Source organism: Pecten maximus, chromosome 8 (assembly GCF_902652985.1).
Source record: "Pecten maximus chromosome 8, xPecMax1.1, whole genome shotgun sequence".
NCBI classification, from domain to species: domain Eukaryota; kingdom Metazoa; phylum Mollusca; class Bivalvia; order Pectinida; family Pectinidae; genus Pecten; species Pecten maximus.
The window spans coordinates 45,815,373-45,829,884 of NC_047022.1; the positions used below are offsets into that span (position 1 = coordinate 45,815,373).

Here is a 14,512-nt window from a genome sequence, read left to right on the forward strand (position 1 = left end):
CTAGAAACAAGGCCTCTTCTGATTGGCTGTTTCTTCTATCAGTTACAAGTATGTGTATATATACTGCAGTGGTTTTTAAATTTTGAACAGGTATTTATTGAAAATACGATATCGTGTATTTAATACAGTCGACCCGTGTATATAACAAAAGAGTATTATTTATATATACGCCGTTAACACTTATAACACTAATTATTTACTATCAGGGATTACCCTTGGTATGTAGAGTTTCGTAATAAACCTCATAAGAGTTTTGGATCAAGCTGCGCTTGTGACAGAACGAAAATCCTATATGTGGGGACAACAGCTGGAGAGATGTTATTGTGTGGGTACTCCAGACTGGGTACTCTAACAGTAAAACTGCACATTTTATCTGTCAACAATCGAAAGAATTTTGTAGAAGCAGTTTTAAACACTTTAAAAACTCTGACTTCAGGATTTGTGGTACAAGGATTGTTAATTGTTCGAACTATCGACTTCTTTAGTCTACAATATTTTTGGATATGGCGGTTTTAAACTTCAATCAGCAGGATTAAAACATGATTGAGGTAGCTTTGACCATCACTGTGTATGGAGGTGTTTTTCAAATTTTACCTCGAGGGAAATCCCCACAGGTGTAAGCATGACGTGTGCAATGTTGATCTCTACCTGTACAATATATTGAGAATTATATATTGACTGAAGGTTGGTTGATCCCTATCTGTACAATATAGTGAGGTTTATATATTGACTGAAGGTTGGTTGATCCCTATCTGTACAATATAGTGAGGTTTATATATTGACTGAAGGTTGGTTGATCCCTATCTGTACAATATAGTGAGGTTTATATATTGACTGTTTATGAGCTGCCATATGTGTGTCTACAAAGTTTAATGAGTGTAGATAGAGTAAGGGGACGAAGGAGTACAAACAAGGCTAGTACACCTGTATTCTATCTCTACCTCGTTAAAGGTATCCCTATCTACCTTTCGGAACTTCTAATTGCCCAGCCGTCATTCAATGTTTACAGAATTCTATCTTGAGCCAGTTTCCGGGTAAACATGAAGAGATGTAAAACCTTTCATGATGAAACACAGCTATAAATGATGGCAAAAGACACAACTTGTCAGTTCTACATAGAACTAGCAGTTACGTGCGCGTGAGGGTCACGGTGACCTATCGTTCCTGTGGATTTGGAATATATATATGTGTGATTACATGTGTGTTCAATATGTTTACGACAAGTACTGATAGACATGCTTTCTTTTAATGATTGCCGTAGAGTATCAGTCTTAAAATCGCTCAGATATATTCTCTCGGATATTCTCGCAACGAAGAACCAGGGATTAGGAAGTGGCTTGTTTATGCTTGAAATGAAATGTATCATTATAGGTAAAGTAGCTTAGGGTTACAATGGGACTGTGAACATGCAAGTCATGGTGTCCGAGTCCACTAGTTTTTATCTGTTGGTGCTGGGGATCATAAGGACACTGGATTAACACCATCACAAAGTCATCCTGACCATTACAGGAATACTTATTGTCAGCTGTCATTGTTTAAACTCTAGAATTCTGCTGAAGTCAGAACCACCAATTAAGGATAACATAATAACTTTAACAGCTACTGAATTTAACCCTAAGGGATTGCACTACATATTTCCTGGTCGTTCTTCAACAGTTTAGAGGATTACAATACTTATTTCCTTGTTGTTCGTCAACAGTTTAGAGGATTACAATACTTATTTCCTTGCTGTTTGTCAACAGTTCAGAGGATTACAATACTTATTTCCTTGCTGTTTGTCAACAGTTCAGAGGATTACAATACTTATTTCCTTGGTGTTCGCCGACAGTTTAGAGGATTACAATACTTATTTCCTTGGTGTTCGCCGACAGTTTAGAGGATTACAATACTTATTTCCATTTCGTTCGTCGACAGTTTAGAGGATTACAATACTTATTTCCTTGGTGTTCGCCGACAGTTTAGAGGATTACAATACTTATTTCCATTTCGTTCGTCGACAGTTTAGAGGATTACAATACTTATTTCCTTGGCATTCGTCGACAGTTTAGAGGATTACAATACTTATTTCCTGGTCGTTTATCAACAGTTTAGAGGATTACAATACTTATTTCCTTGGTGTTCGTTGACAGTTTAGAGGATTACAATACTTATTTCCTTGGTGTTCGCCGACAGTTTAGAGGATTGCAATACTTATTTCCTTGTCGTTTGTCGACAGTTTAGAGGATTACAATACTTATTTCCTTGTCGTTTGTCGACAGTTTAGAGGATTACAATACTTATTTCCTTGCTGTTTGATCAGTTTCATCTGCTTCATTGATTCCAGAAAGTCCTGCAATGTCTTTTTAGCAGTGGATGTCTTTTGACAAAAAGTCTGTCCTTATCAAAAAGTAACCTGTTCGTGTCGTCATGAAGTGTTCAGTTCCACTGATCCTTATAATGTACAGTCACACACAATCCATAGTAATCTCTGATATCTATTTAACACATTCAACATTTTGGAATATATAATCACAGTTTTCTCCAGAATTTTATCAATAATCCAAAGTGGCCACACAGGATTATAAGGCCCAGGGTCAAGTCGACCTTGTCACAGAGGCTGTGTTCATTGACTAATGAAGGGCCTGGTATCTTGTATACTGTTTATCCCCCAGGAATATATAATGTTTATTGCCAATGAAAAGTCCCATTGGCAGACACAACTCATGCCATTCGTTTTAATCCCGATAGAACTGTTCTACCTGTCTCTGCCTGGGAGACACATACCAGTCCGTAATGTTAATGGAATTAATTTGGTCAATAGTGCATTGCCTTTAAGAAAACATCACACAAACAATTTTTTATTGAGATTATAGGATCACTTTATTACTGTATATGAATATATATATATATATATAAAACCTTTAGCTTGAACTGAGAATATTGGAAAGACACATTGATGTAGCAGTAGTTGAGATGATGTTAGCTTTCCTGATATAATGGTGGTATGAGGAGTTGCTGCAGCTGCTGAGTGATCGGATGATTATAGTCAAATGGTGTTTAGAATGTAATATTCTTGTCATGTGAAATCTGTGATGGTGAAATATTACCTGGAAAATGATCTATCGCACTATATATAGTGGATGTCCTTTAATCACTGTTTGATTGGAAATACACGGAAAGAAAGTGGAAATGTAAACAATAACGATGTGGAATGTAAACAATAACGATGTGGAATGTAAATAATAACGATGTGGAATGTAAATAATAACGATGTGGAATGTAAACAATAACGATGTGGAATGTAAACAATAACGATGTGGAATGTAAACAATAACGATGTGGAATGTAAATAATAACGATGTGGAATGTAAACAATAACGATGTGGAATGTAAACAATAACGATGTGGAATGTAAATAATAACGATGTGGAATGTAAATAACGATGTGGAATGTAAACAATAACGATGTGGAATGTAAACAATAACGATGTGGAATGTAAACAATAACGATGTGGAATGTAAACAATAACGATGTGGAATGTAAACAATAACGATGTGGTTATAATCATCTCAAGTGTTAAATCATGGGTCGATTCTTAAAGAACAAGAGATGTACGTGTTGATGCCTTTTCTGCATTGGTAAATTTTAACTCAGATTGTTGTACATTCTTACGAAATAGAATGGATACATAAGAGTATCATAGAATGTCAACTTTACATTCGTGGTAGAAATTAATGCTGAAAATGCCTTCAAATTTGGGTTCAATTATGAGGAGTTCTGGGGCAGCACCCAAACCCCTTCAGCGTCACTCATACCAACCCTCGGGACACTACAATCAGGGCCGAGACAACAACAAACCTTACGTATTGGAATTAACATAACGATGTGGAAATGTAAACAATAACGATGTGGAATGTAAACAATAACGATGTGGAATGTAAACAATAATGATGTGGAATGTAAACAATAACGATGTGGAATGTAAACAATAACGATGTGGAAATGTAAACAATAACGATGTGGAATGTAAACAATAACGATGTGGAAATGTAAACAATAACGATGTGGAATGTAAACAATAACGATGTGGAATGTAAACAATAACGATGTGGTTATAATCATCTCAAGTGTTAAATCATAGGTCGATTCTTAAAGAACAAGAGATGTACGTGTTGATGCCTTTTCTGCATTGGTAAATTTTAACTCAGATTGTTGTACATTCTTACGAAATAGAATGGATACATAAGAGTATCATAGAATGTCAACTTTACATTCGTGGTAGAAATTAATGCTGAAAATGCCTTCAAATTTGGGTTCAATTATGAGGAGTTCTGGGGCAGCACCCAAACCCCTTCAGCGTCACTCATACCAACCCTCGGGACACTACAATCAGGGCCGAGACAACAACAAACCTTACGTCAGTGTGTACAGAGCAGGCGTCATACAGGAACATGTAAGTCAGCTGTAATAATGAGGGACATGTAAGTCAGCTGTAATAATGAGGGACATGTAAGTCAGCTGTAATAATAAGGGACATGTAAGTCAGCTGTAATAATGAGGGACATGTAAGTCAGCTGTAATAATGAGGGACATGTAAGACAGCTGTAATAATGAGAGACATGTAAGTCAGCTGTAATAATGAGAGACATGTAAGTCAGCTGTAATAATGAGAGACATGTAAGTCAGCTGTAATAATACGTCAGCTGTAATAATAAGGGACATGTAAGTCAAGCTGTAATAATAAGTGACATGTAAGTCAGCTGTAATAATGAGGGACATGTAAGTCAGCTGTAATAATGAGGGACATGTAAGACAGCTGTAATAATGAGAGACATGTAAGTCAGCTGTAATAATGAGAGACATGTAAGTCAGCTGTAATAATACGTCAGCTGTAATAATAAGGGACATGTAAGTCAGCTGTAATAATGAGGGACATGTAAGTCAGCTGTAATAATGAGGGACATGTAGGTCAGCTGAAATAAGGGACATGTAAGTCAGCTGTAATAATGAGGGACATGTAAGACAGCTGTAATAATGACAGACATGTAAGTCAGCTGTAATAATGAGAGACATGTAAGTCAGCTGTAATAATACGTCAGCTGTAATAATAAGGGACATGTAAGTCAGCTGTAATAATGAGGGACATGTAAGTCAGCTGTAATAATACGTCAGCTGTAATAATAAGGGACATGTAAGTCAGCTGTAATAATGAGGGACATGTAAGTCAGCTGTAATAATGAGGGACATGTAGGTCAGCTGTAATAAGGGACATGTAAGTCAGCTGTAATAAAGGACATGTAAGTCAGCTGTAATAATGAGGGACATGTAAGTCAGCTGTAATAATGAGGGACATGTAAGTCAGCTGTAATAATGAGGGACATGTAAGTCAGCTGTAATAATAAGGGACATGTAAGTCAGCTGTAATAATCAGGGACATGTAAGTCAGCTGTAATAATACGTCAGCTGTAATAATAAGGGACATGTAAGTCAGCTGTAATAATGAGGGACATGTAAGTCAGCTGTAATAATAAGGGACATGTAAGTCAGCTGTAATAATAAGGGACATGTAAGTCAGCTGTAATAAGGGACATGTAAGTCAGCTGTAATAATGAGGGACATGTAAGTCAGCTGTAATAAGGGACATGTAAGTCAGCTGTAATAATGAGGGACATGTAAGTCAGCTGTAATAAGGGACATGTAAGTCAGCTGTAATAATGAGGGACATGTAAGTCAGCTGTAATAATGAGGGACATGTAAGTCAGCTGTAATAAGGGACATGTCAGTCAGCTGTAATAATGAGGGACATGTAGGTCAGCTGTAATAAGGGACATGTAAGTCAGCTGTAATAAGGGACATGTAAGTCAGCTGTAATAATGAGGGGCATGTAAGTCAGCTGTTATAATGAGGGACATGTAAGTCAGCTGTAATAATAAGGGACATGTAAGTCAGCTGTAATAATAAGGGACATGTGCGTCAGCTGTAATAAGGGACATGTAAGTCAGCTGTAATAATGAGGGACATGTAAGACAGCTGTAATAATAAGGACATGTAAGTCAGCTGTAATAATGAGGGACATGTAAGTCAGCTGTAATAATGAGGGACATGTAAGTCAGCTGTAATAATGAGGGACATGTAAGTCAGCTGTAATAATGAGGGACGTGTAAATCAGATGTAATAAGGGACATGTAAGTCAGCTGTAATAATAAGGGACATGTAAGTCAGTTGTAATAAGGGACATGTAAGTCAGCTGTAATAATGAGGGACATGTAAGTCAGCTGTAGTAATAAGGGACGTGTAAATCAGCTGTAATAAGGGACATGTAAGTCAGCTGTAGTAATAAGGGACATGTAAGTCAGCTGTAATAATAAGGGACATGTAAGTCAGCTGTAGTAATGAGGGACATGTAAGTCAGCTGTAATAATGAGGGACATGTAAGTCAGCTGTAGTAATAAGGGACGTGTAAATCAGCTGTAATAAGGGACATGTAAGTCAGCTGTAGTAATAAGGGACATGTAAGTCAGCTGTAATAATAAGGGACATGTAAGTCAGCTGTATAATAAGGGACATGTAAGTCAGCTGTAATAATGAGGGACATGTAAGTCAGCTGTAATAATAAGGGACATGTAAGTCAGCTGTAATAATGAGGGACATGTAAGTCAGCTGTAATAAGGGACATGTAAGTCAGCTGTAATAAGGGACATGTAAGTCAACTGTAATAAGAGACATGTCAGTCAGCTGTAATAATAAGGGACATGTAAGTCAGCTGTAATAAGGGACATGTCAGTCAGCTGTAATAATGAGGGACATGTAAGTCAGCTGTAATAAGGGACATGTAAGTCAGCTGTAATAAGGGACATGTCAGTCAGCTGTAATAATAAGGGACATGTAAGTCAGCTGTAATAAGGGACATGTCAGTCAGCTGTAATAATAAGGGACATGTAAGTCAGCTGTAATAAGGGACATGTAAGTCAGCTGTAATAAGGGACATGTAAGTCAGCTGTAATAATAAGGGACATGTAAGTCAGCTGTAATAATAAGGGACATGTAAGTCAGCTGTAATAATAAGGGACATGTAAGTCAGCTGTAATAGTGTAGGTGTTAATTAAGAGAGCGGAGGATGGGGTCAGTGTTTATTATAAGGGTGGAGGATGGGGTAGGTGTTTATTATGAGGGTGGAGGATGGGGTAGGTGTTTATTATGAGGGTGGAGGATGGGGTCAGTGTTTATTATGAGGGTGGAGGATGGGGTAGGTGTTTATTATGAGGGTGGAGGATGGGGTAGGTGTTTATTATGAGGGTGGAGGATGGGGTAGGTGTTTATTATGAGGGTGGAGGATGGGGTCAGTGTTTATTATGAGGGTGGAGGATGGGGTAGGTGTTTATTATGAGGGTGGAGGATGGGGTAGGTGTTTATTATGAGGGTGGAGGATGGGGTCAGTGTTTATTATGAGGGTGGAGGATGGGGTCTGTGTTTATTATGAGGGTGGAGGATGGGGTCAGTGTTTATTATGAGGGTGGAGGATGGGGTCAGTGTTTATTATGAGGGTGGAGGATGGGGTAGGTGTTTATTATGAGGGTGGAGGATGGGGTCAGTGTTTATTATGAGGGTGGAGGATGGGGTCAGTGTTTATTATGAGGGTGGAGGATGGGGTCAGTGTTTATTATGAGGGTGGAGGATGGGGTAGGTGTTTATTATGAGGGTGGAGGATGGGGTAGGTGTTTATTATGAGGGTGGAGGATGGGGTAGGTGTTTATTATGAGGGTGGAGGATGGGGTCAGTGTTTATTATGAGGGTGGAGGATGGGGTCAGTGTTTATTATGAGGGTGGAGGATGGGGTAGGTGTTTTATTATGAGGGTGGAGGATGGGGTAGGTATTTATTATGAGGGTGGAGGATGGGGTAGGTGTTTATTATGAGGGTGGAGGATGGGGTAGGTGTTTATTATGAGGGTGGAGGATGGGGTAGGTGTTTATTATGAGGGTGGAGGATGGGGGTAGGTGTTTATTATGAGGGTGGAGGATGGGGTAGGTGTTTATTATGAGGGTGGAGGATGGGGTAGGTGTTTATTATGAGGGTGGGAGGATGGGGTAGGTGTTTATTATGAGGGTGGAGGATGGGGTAGGTGTTTATTATGAGGGTGGAGGATGGGGTAGGTGTTTATTAAGAGAGCGGAGGATGGGGTAGGTGTTTATTATGAGGGTGGAGGATGGGGTCAGTGTTTATTATGAGGGTGGAGGATGGGGTGGGTGTTTATTATGAGGGTGGAGGATGGGGTAGGTGTTTATTATGAGGGTGGAGGATGGGGTAGGTGTTTATTATGAGGGTGGAGGATGGGGTCAGTGTTTATTATGAGGGTGGAGGATGGGGTAGGTGTTTATTATGAGGGTGGAGGATGGGGGTCAGTGTTTATTATGAGGGTGGAGGATGGGGTAGGTGTTTATTATGAGGGTGGAGGATGGGGTCAGTGTTTATTATGAGGGTGGAGGATGGGGTAGGTGTTTATTATGAGGGTGGAGGATGGGGTAGGTGTTTATTATGAGGGTGGAGGATGGGGAAGGTGTTTATTATGAGGGTGGAGGATGGGGTCAGTGTTTATTATAAGGGTGGAGGATGGGGTCAGTGTTTATTATGAGGGTGGAGGATGGGGTAGGTGTTTATTATGAGGGTGGAGGATGGGGTAGGTGTTTATTATGAGGGTGGAGGATGGGGTAGGTGTTTATTATGAGGGTGGAGGATGGGGTAGGTGTTTATTATGAGGGTGGAGGATGGGGTCAGTGTTTATTATGAGGGTGGAGGATGGGGTAGGTGTTTATTATGAGGGTGGAGGATGGGGTAGGTGTTTATTATGAGGGTGGAGGATGGGGTAGGTGTTTATTATGAGGGTGGAGGATGGGGTAGGTGTTTATTATGAGGGTGGAGGATGGGGTAGGTGTTTATTATGAGGGTGGAGGATGGGGTCAGTGTTTATTATGAGGGTGGAGGATGGGGTGGGTGTTTATTATGAGGGTGGAGGATGGGGTAGGTGTTTATTAAGAGAGCGGAGGATGGGGTAGGTGTTTATTATGAGGGTGGAGGATGGGGTCAGTGTTTATTATGAGGGTGGAGGATGGGGTGGGTGTTTATTATGAGGGTGGAGGATGGGGTCTGTGTTTATTATGAGGGTGGAGGATGGGGTAGGTGTTTATTATGAGGGTGGAGGATGGGGTCAGTGTTTATTATGAGGGTGGAGGATGGGGTAGGTGTTTATTAAGAGAGCGGAGGATGGGGTAGGTGTTTATTATGAGGGTGGAGGATGGGGAAGGTGTTTATTATGAGGGTGGATGATGGGGTCAGTGTTAATTATGAGGGTGGAGGATGGGGTAGGTGTTTATTATGAGGGTGGAGGATGGGGTCAGTGTTTATTATGAGGGTGGAGGATGGGGAAGATAATGAAATTGACTGAATCATTTCTGTTCGCTTATATTTTTTACTCTTTGACCGTGTAGAATTTAGACTCTGAATACCACGTATGTGGGTTTTCCGTAGATGTCACAACTTTCTAATGTATGAAGCTGACCACTGCTGGCTAGTTCACTTTCAACTATATGTAAAGGTTTTGTTGGGAAGAGATTATATTCTGTCCTATTTCCAATGAATGAAATTGTAAACAAAAACACCAATTGACAAATATGAATCTCAGTAATACCATGGATCCATACATAAGCTTGACTGTTTTAATTAATTAACTCAACATCTGTTTGTACGATGGCCGACAGCAACCGTACATCTTATGCAGTGAGTTATGCATATATATAAATATGTACAGAAAATATGTACACAATATATACTGTACAAATAAAACTTTTAAAAAGTAAATTTTGTATCATTTGTCTGTGACATCATAACAATGTCACTGTTGTATGTGAGGACTGTAGGTTAGGTTATAATTAAGTCTTAATCCACTGTTCACTGACAAGTGGTAATGAGCGGTGTGGATGTCCACAATCCACTGTTCACTGACAAGTGGTAATAAGCGGTGTGGATGTCCACAATCCACTGTTCAATGACAAGTGGTAATAAGCTGTGTGGATGTCGACAATCCACTGTTCAATGAAAAGTGGTATTAAGCTTTGTGGATGTCCACAATCCACTGTTTACTGAAAAGTGGTAATAAGCTGAGTGGATGTCCACAATCCACTGTTCAATGAAAAGTGGTATTAAGCTGTGTGGATGTCCACAATCCACTGTTCAATGAAAAGTGGTAATAAGCTGTGTGGATGTCCACAATCCACTGTTCACTAAAAAAGTGGTAATAAGCTGTGTGGATGTCCACAATCCACTGTTCAATGGAAAGTGGTAACAAGCTGTGTGGATGTCCACAATCCACTGTTCACTGACAAGTGGTAATAAGCTGTGTGGATGTCCACAATCCACTGTTCAATGAAAAGTGGTAATAAGCTGTGTGGATGTCCACAATCCACTGTTCAATGAAAAGTGGTAATAAGCGGTGTGGATGTCCACAATCCACTGTTCAATGAAAAAGTGGTAATAAGCTGTGTGGATGTCCACAATCCACTGTTCAATGAAAAGTGGTAATAAGCTGTGTGGATGTCCACAATCCACTGTTCAATGAAAAGTGGTAATAAGCTGTGTGGATGTTCACAATCCACTGTTCAATGAAAAGTGGTAATAAGCGGTGTGGATGTTCCACAATCCACTGTTCAATGAAAAGTGGTAATAAGCGGTGTGGATGTCGACAATCCACTGTTCAATGAAAAGTGGTAATAAGCTGTGTGGATGTCGACAATCCACTGTTCAATGAAAAGTGGTAATAAGCTGTGTGGATGTCCACAATCCACTGTTCACTGACAAGTGGTAATAAGCGGTGTGGATGTCCACAATCCACTGTTCACTGACAAGTGGTAATAAGCGGTGTGGATGTCCACAATCCACTGTTCACTGACAAGTGGTAATAAGCGGTGTGGATGTCCACAATCCACTGTTCAATGAAAAATTGTAAGTATAAGCTACGCGGATGTCAATACTGTACTTGCTACTATAGTTGCTCTCAAACTTTCTGCCAAATAACTGTTCTTTTATACTTGTTTTAAACATTATATGGAAGCGTTTATAAATATGTATTATCAAATACCAAGGAATTACTTAATAGAGAAAATCTCATCTTTATATTTAATATCAATCCTTGGTTTAGTTCCTGCCGTTTGGATGTGCTTTGTGGCAGTTAGTTAACCATGATGGATGATCTGTTAGGAAATTACCACAAAACATGTATTGTGCATTAATTAACCAGCTTATATTAATAATGTAATTAAATTCCTTGTCTGATTAATTAGGAGGTAAATACACATAACTATTAATGTCTTCTACATCTCCGACAAACATATACTACAATCAACATCTTTTCTGTAAGTATTTCATTGTGTTTTGACCTATATAGGAAATTGTATCAGTAAACAGAAGATGTTGTTACTAAATAGAGTAAGGTATGACATGTTGACACGATTTGTCTTTACCTTACGTGGGGGACAGTGTGTAGAAAGTGTGTCATCACGGATAATGATGGAATGTCAACATATATCATCGTCTCCCACAAAAAGACTGTCCAACATTGCACTTGTTTTATGTGTAATTACTAGGTGGTTGTACAGACTGGTGAAAAAGTGGTAACACATTGAAAATACTCATTTATCACCAAAACTCGACTAAAGATTTACTGTATTGACTTAACACCAAAACTTGACTAAAGATTATCTGTATTGACTTAACACCAAAACATGACTAAAGATTTACTGTATTGACTTAACACCAAAACTCGACTAAAGATTATCTGTATTAACTTATCACCAAAACATGACTAAAGATTTACTGTATTGACTTAACACCAAAACTCGACTAAAGATTATCTGTATTGACTTATCACCAAAACTCGACTAAAGATTATCTGTATTGACTTATCACCAAAACTCGACTAAAGATTATCTGTATTAACTTAACACCAAAACTCGACTAAAGATTTACTGTATTGACTTATCACCATAACTCGACTAAAGATTATCTGTATTGACTTAACACCAAAACTCGACTAAAGATTATCTGTATTGACTTAACACCAAAACTCGACTAAAGATTATCTGTATAGACTTAACACCAAAACTCGACTAAAGATTATCTGTATTAACTATCACCAAAACTCGACTAAAGATTTACTGTATTGACTTAACACCAAAACTCGACTAAAGATTTACTGTATTGACTTAACACCAAAACTCGACTAAAGATTATCTGTATTGACTTATCACCAAAACTCGACTAAAGATTATCTGTATTGACTTATCACCAAAACTCGACTAAAGATTATCTGTATCGACTTATCACCAAAACTCGACTAAAGATTTATCTGACTTCATAAACTTTTTTTAGATGTTTATTGGGATATTTTTGAAAGGTTGAAGTTTATTCTGCCATTTCTCAGTAAGGACTGTTTCAATCTTTATTTCATATGATATGTAAGTTCCACATGGTCCTTAGTTATGATAATTCAATTTTGAGACTGATAGATAAACAGATAAGTGGCTACCATGTAACCATCTTGAATTTAAGATTGGTGAGAAAACAGAACTGGCTAACAGGTGGCCATTTTGAATTTTAACAGTTAAAGTTTGTTATCACTATTTCTCAGACAGCTCTTCATGGTTCCCCTTGGTGTCTAGTTGTATATTGAATTTAGAGACTGATTAGAAAACCGAGTTGCTGCTAGCTAGGTGGCCATCTTGGATTTTGATAGTTGAAGTTTGTTATCACTATTTCTTTAGAAGGATCAGAAGAATATTCTCAAACTTTATGTGTATTGGTTCCATTTGGTCCTTATATTTATTCCCATTAAATTTTGAGTTTGATTTGAAAACAAGATGGCCAAAAGGCAACCATTTTGATTTTGACAGTTGAAGATTTCTTTGGTAACTCCTAAGATTTTATTTGTATCACCTTGTTTTTGAAGAATTAAAAGGAAAACGGGAAAGAAGAGAAAAATAGAGAAAAGACCAGTCTCACTTAGGACTTACCAAGATTAATTTAATGTGGCCACCCAGATCTATCTGGAATTTCTTGTTGATATACCTTTGAACTTTGTATTGAGTACTGAAAGACATAACAATACTGCTCTGTTTTCCATTCTGAAGTACAAAAAGGAAGAAATAGTTTGATGTATAGTAATACCACTTGATATATTTGTCTTGCTGAGGAGTAGATAAGCCTGTGTCCACATGTGGCATGTTTGTTTGGGATTCCCTGTACATAGTCTACATACCTCAGTACAGGTAACTAGTGTTATAGACTGGTCCTTAGGGATTCCCTGTACTCAGTCTACATACCTCAGAACAGGTAACTAGTGTTATAGACAGGTCGTTAGGGATTCCCTGTACATAGTCTACATACCTCAGTACAGGTAACTAGTGTTATAGACAGGTCGTTAGGGATTCCCTGTACATAGTCTACATACCTCAGTACAGGTAACTAGTGTTATAGACAGGTCGTTAGGGATTCCCTGTACATAGTCTACATACCTTAGTACAGGTAACTGGTGTTATAGACAGGTCGTTAGGGATTCCCTGTACATAGTCTACATACCTCAGTACAGGTAACTGGTGTTATAGACAGGTCGTTAGGGATTCCCTGTACATAGTCTACATACCTCAGTACAGGTAACTAGTGTTATAGACAGGTCGTTAGGGATTCCCTGTACTCAGTCTACATACCTCAGTACAGGTAACTGGTGTTATAGACAGGTCGTTAGGGATTCCCTGTACATAGTCTACATACCTCAGTACAGGTAACTAGTGTTATAGACAGGTCGTTAGGGATTCCCTGTACATAGTCTACATACCTCAGTACAGGTAACTAGTGTTATAGACAGGTCGTTAGGGATTCCCTGTACATAGTCTACATACCTCAGTACAGGTAACTGGTGTTATAGACAGGTCGTAGGGATTCCCTGTACATAGTCTACATACCTCAGTACAGGTAACTAGTGTTATAGACAGGTCGTTAGGGATTCCCTGTACATAGTCTACATACCTCAGTACAGGTAACTAGTGTTATAGACAGGTCGTTAGGGATTCCCTGTACATAGTCTACATACCTCAGTACAGGTAACTGGTGTTATAGACAGGTCGTTAGGGATTCCCTGTACATAGTCTACATACCTCAGTACAGGTAACTAGTGTTATAGACAGGTCGTTAGGGATTCCCTGTACTCAGTCTACATACCTCAGTACAGGTAACTGGTGTTATAGACAGGTCGTTAGGGATTCCCTGTACATAGTCTACATACCTCAGAACAGGTAACTAGTGTTATAGACAGGTCGTTAGGGATTCCCTGTACATAGTCTACATACCTCAGTACAGGTAACTAGTGTTATAGACAGGTCGTTAGGGATTCCCTGTACATAGTCTATATACCTCAGTACAGGTAACTAGTGTTATAGACAGGTCGTTAGGGATTCCCTGTACATAGTCTATATACCTCAGTACAGGT

At 38.7% G+C, this 14,512-nt stretch overlaps 1 protein-coding gene across 15 annotated transcripts in view; it reads left to right on the forward strand.

Moving 5' to 3' along the window:
* Positions 1–14,512, forward strand: part of LOC117333679 (RIMS-binding protein 2-like) — a 323,862-nt gene that overhangs the window by 88,943 nt on the left and 220,407 nt on the right. Inside the window, exon 1 of one of the 15 annotated variants that reach the window (XM_033893098.1) lies at positions 4,273–4,433. The exons of the other annotated variants lie outside the window; for them this stretch is intronic. Within the exon in view, the coding sequence (XP_033748989.1) occupies positions 4,278–4,433 (156 nt within the window). The 5' untranslated portion in view covers positions 4,273–4,277. Of the gene's footprint in view, positions 1–4,272; positions 4,434–14,512 lie in introns of those variants that run through there. 15 annotated transcript variants of the gene reach the window in all.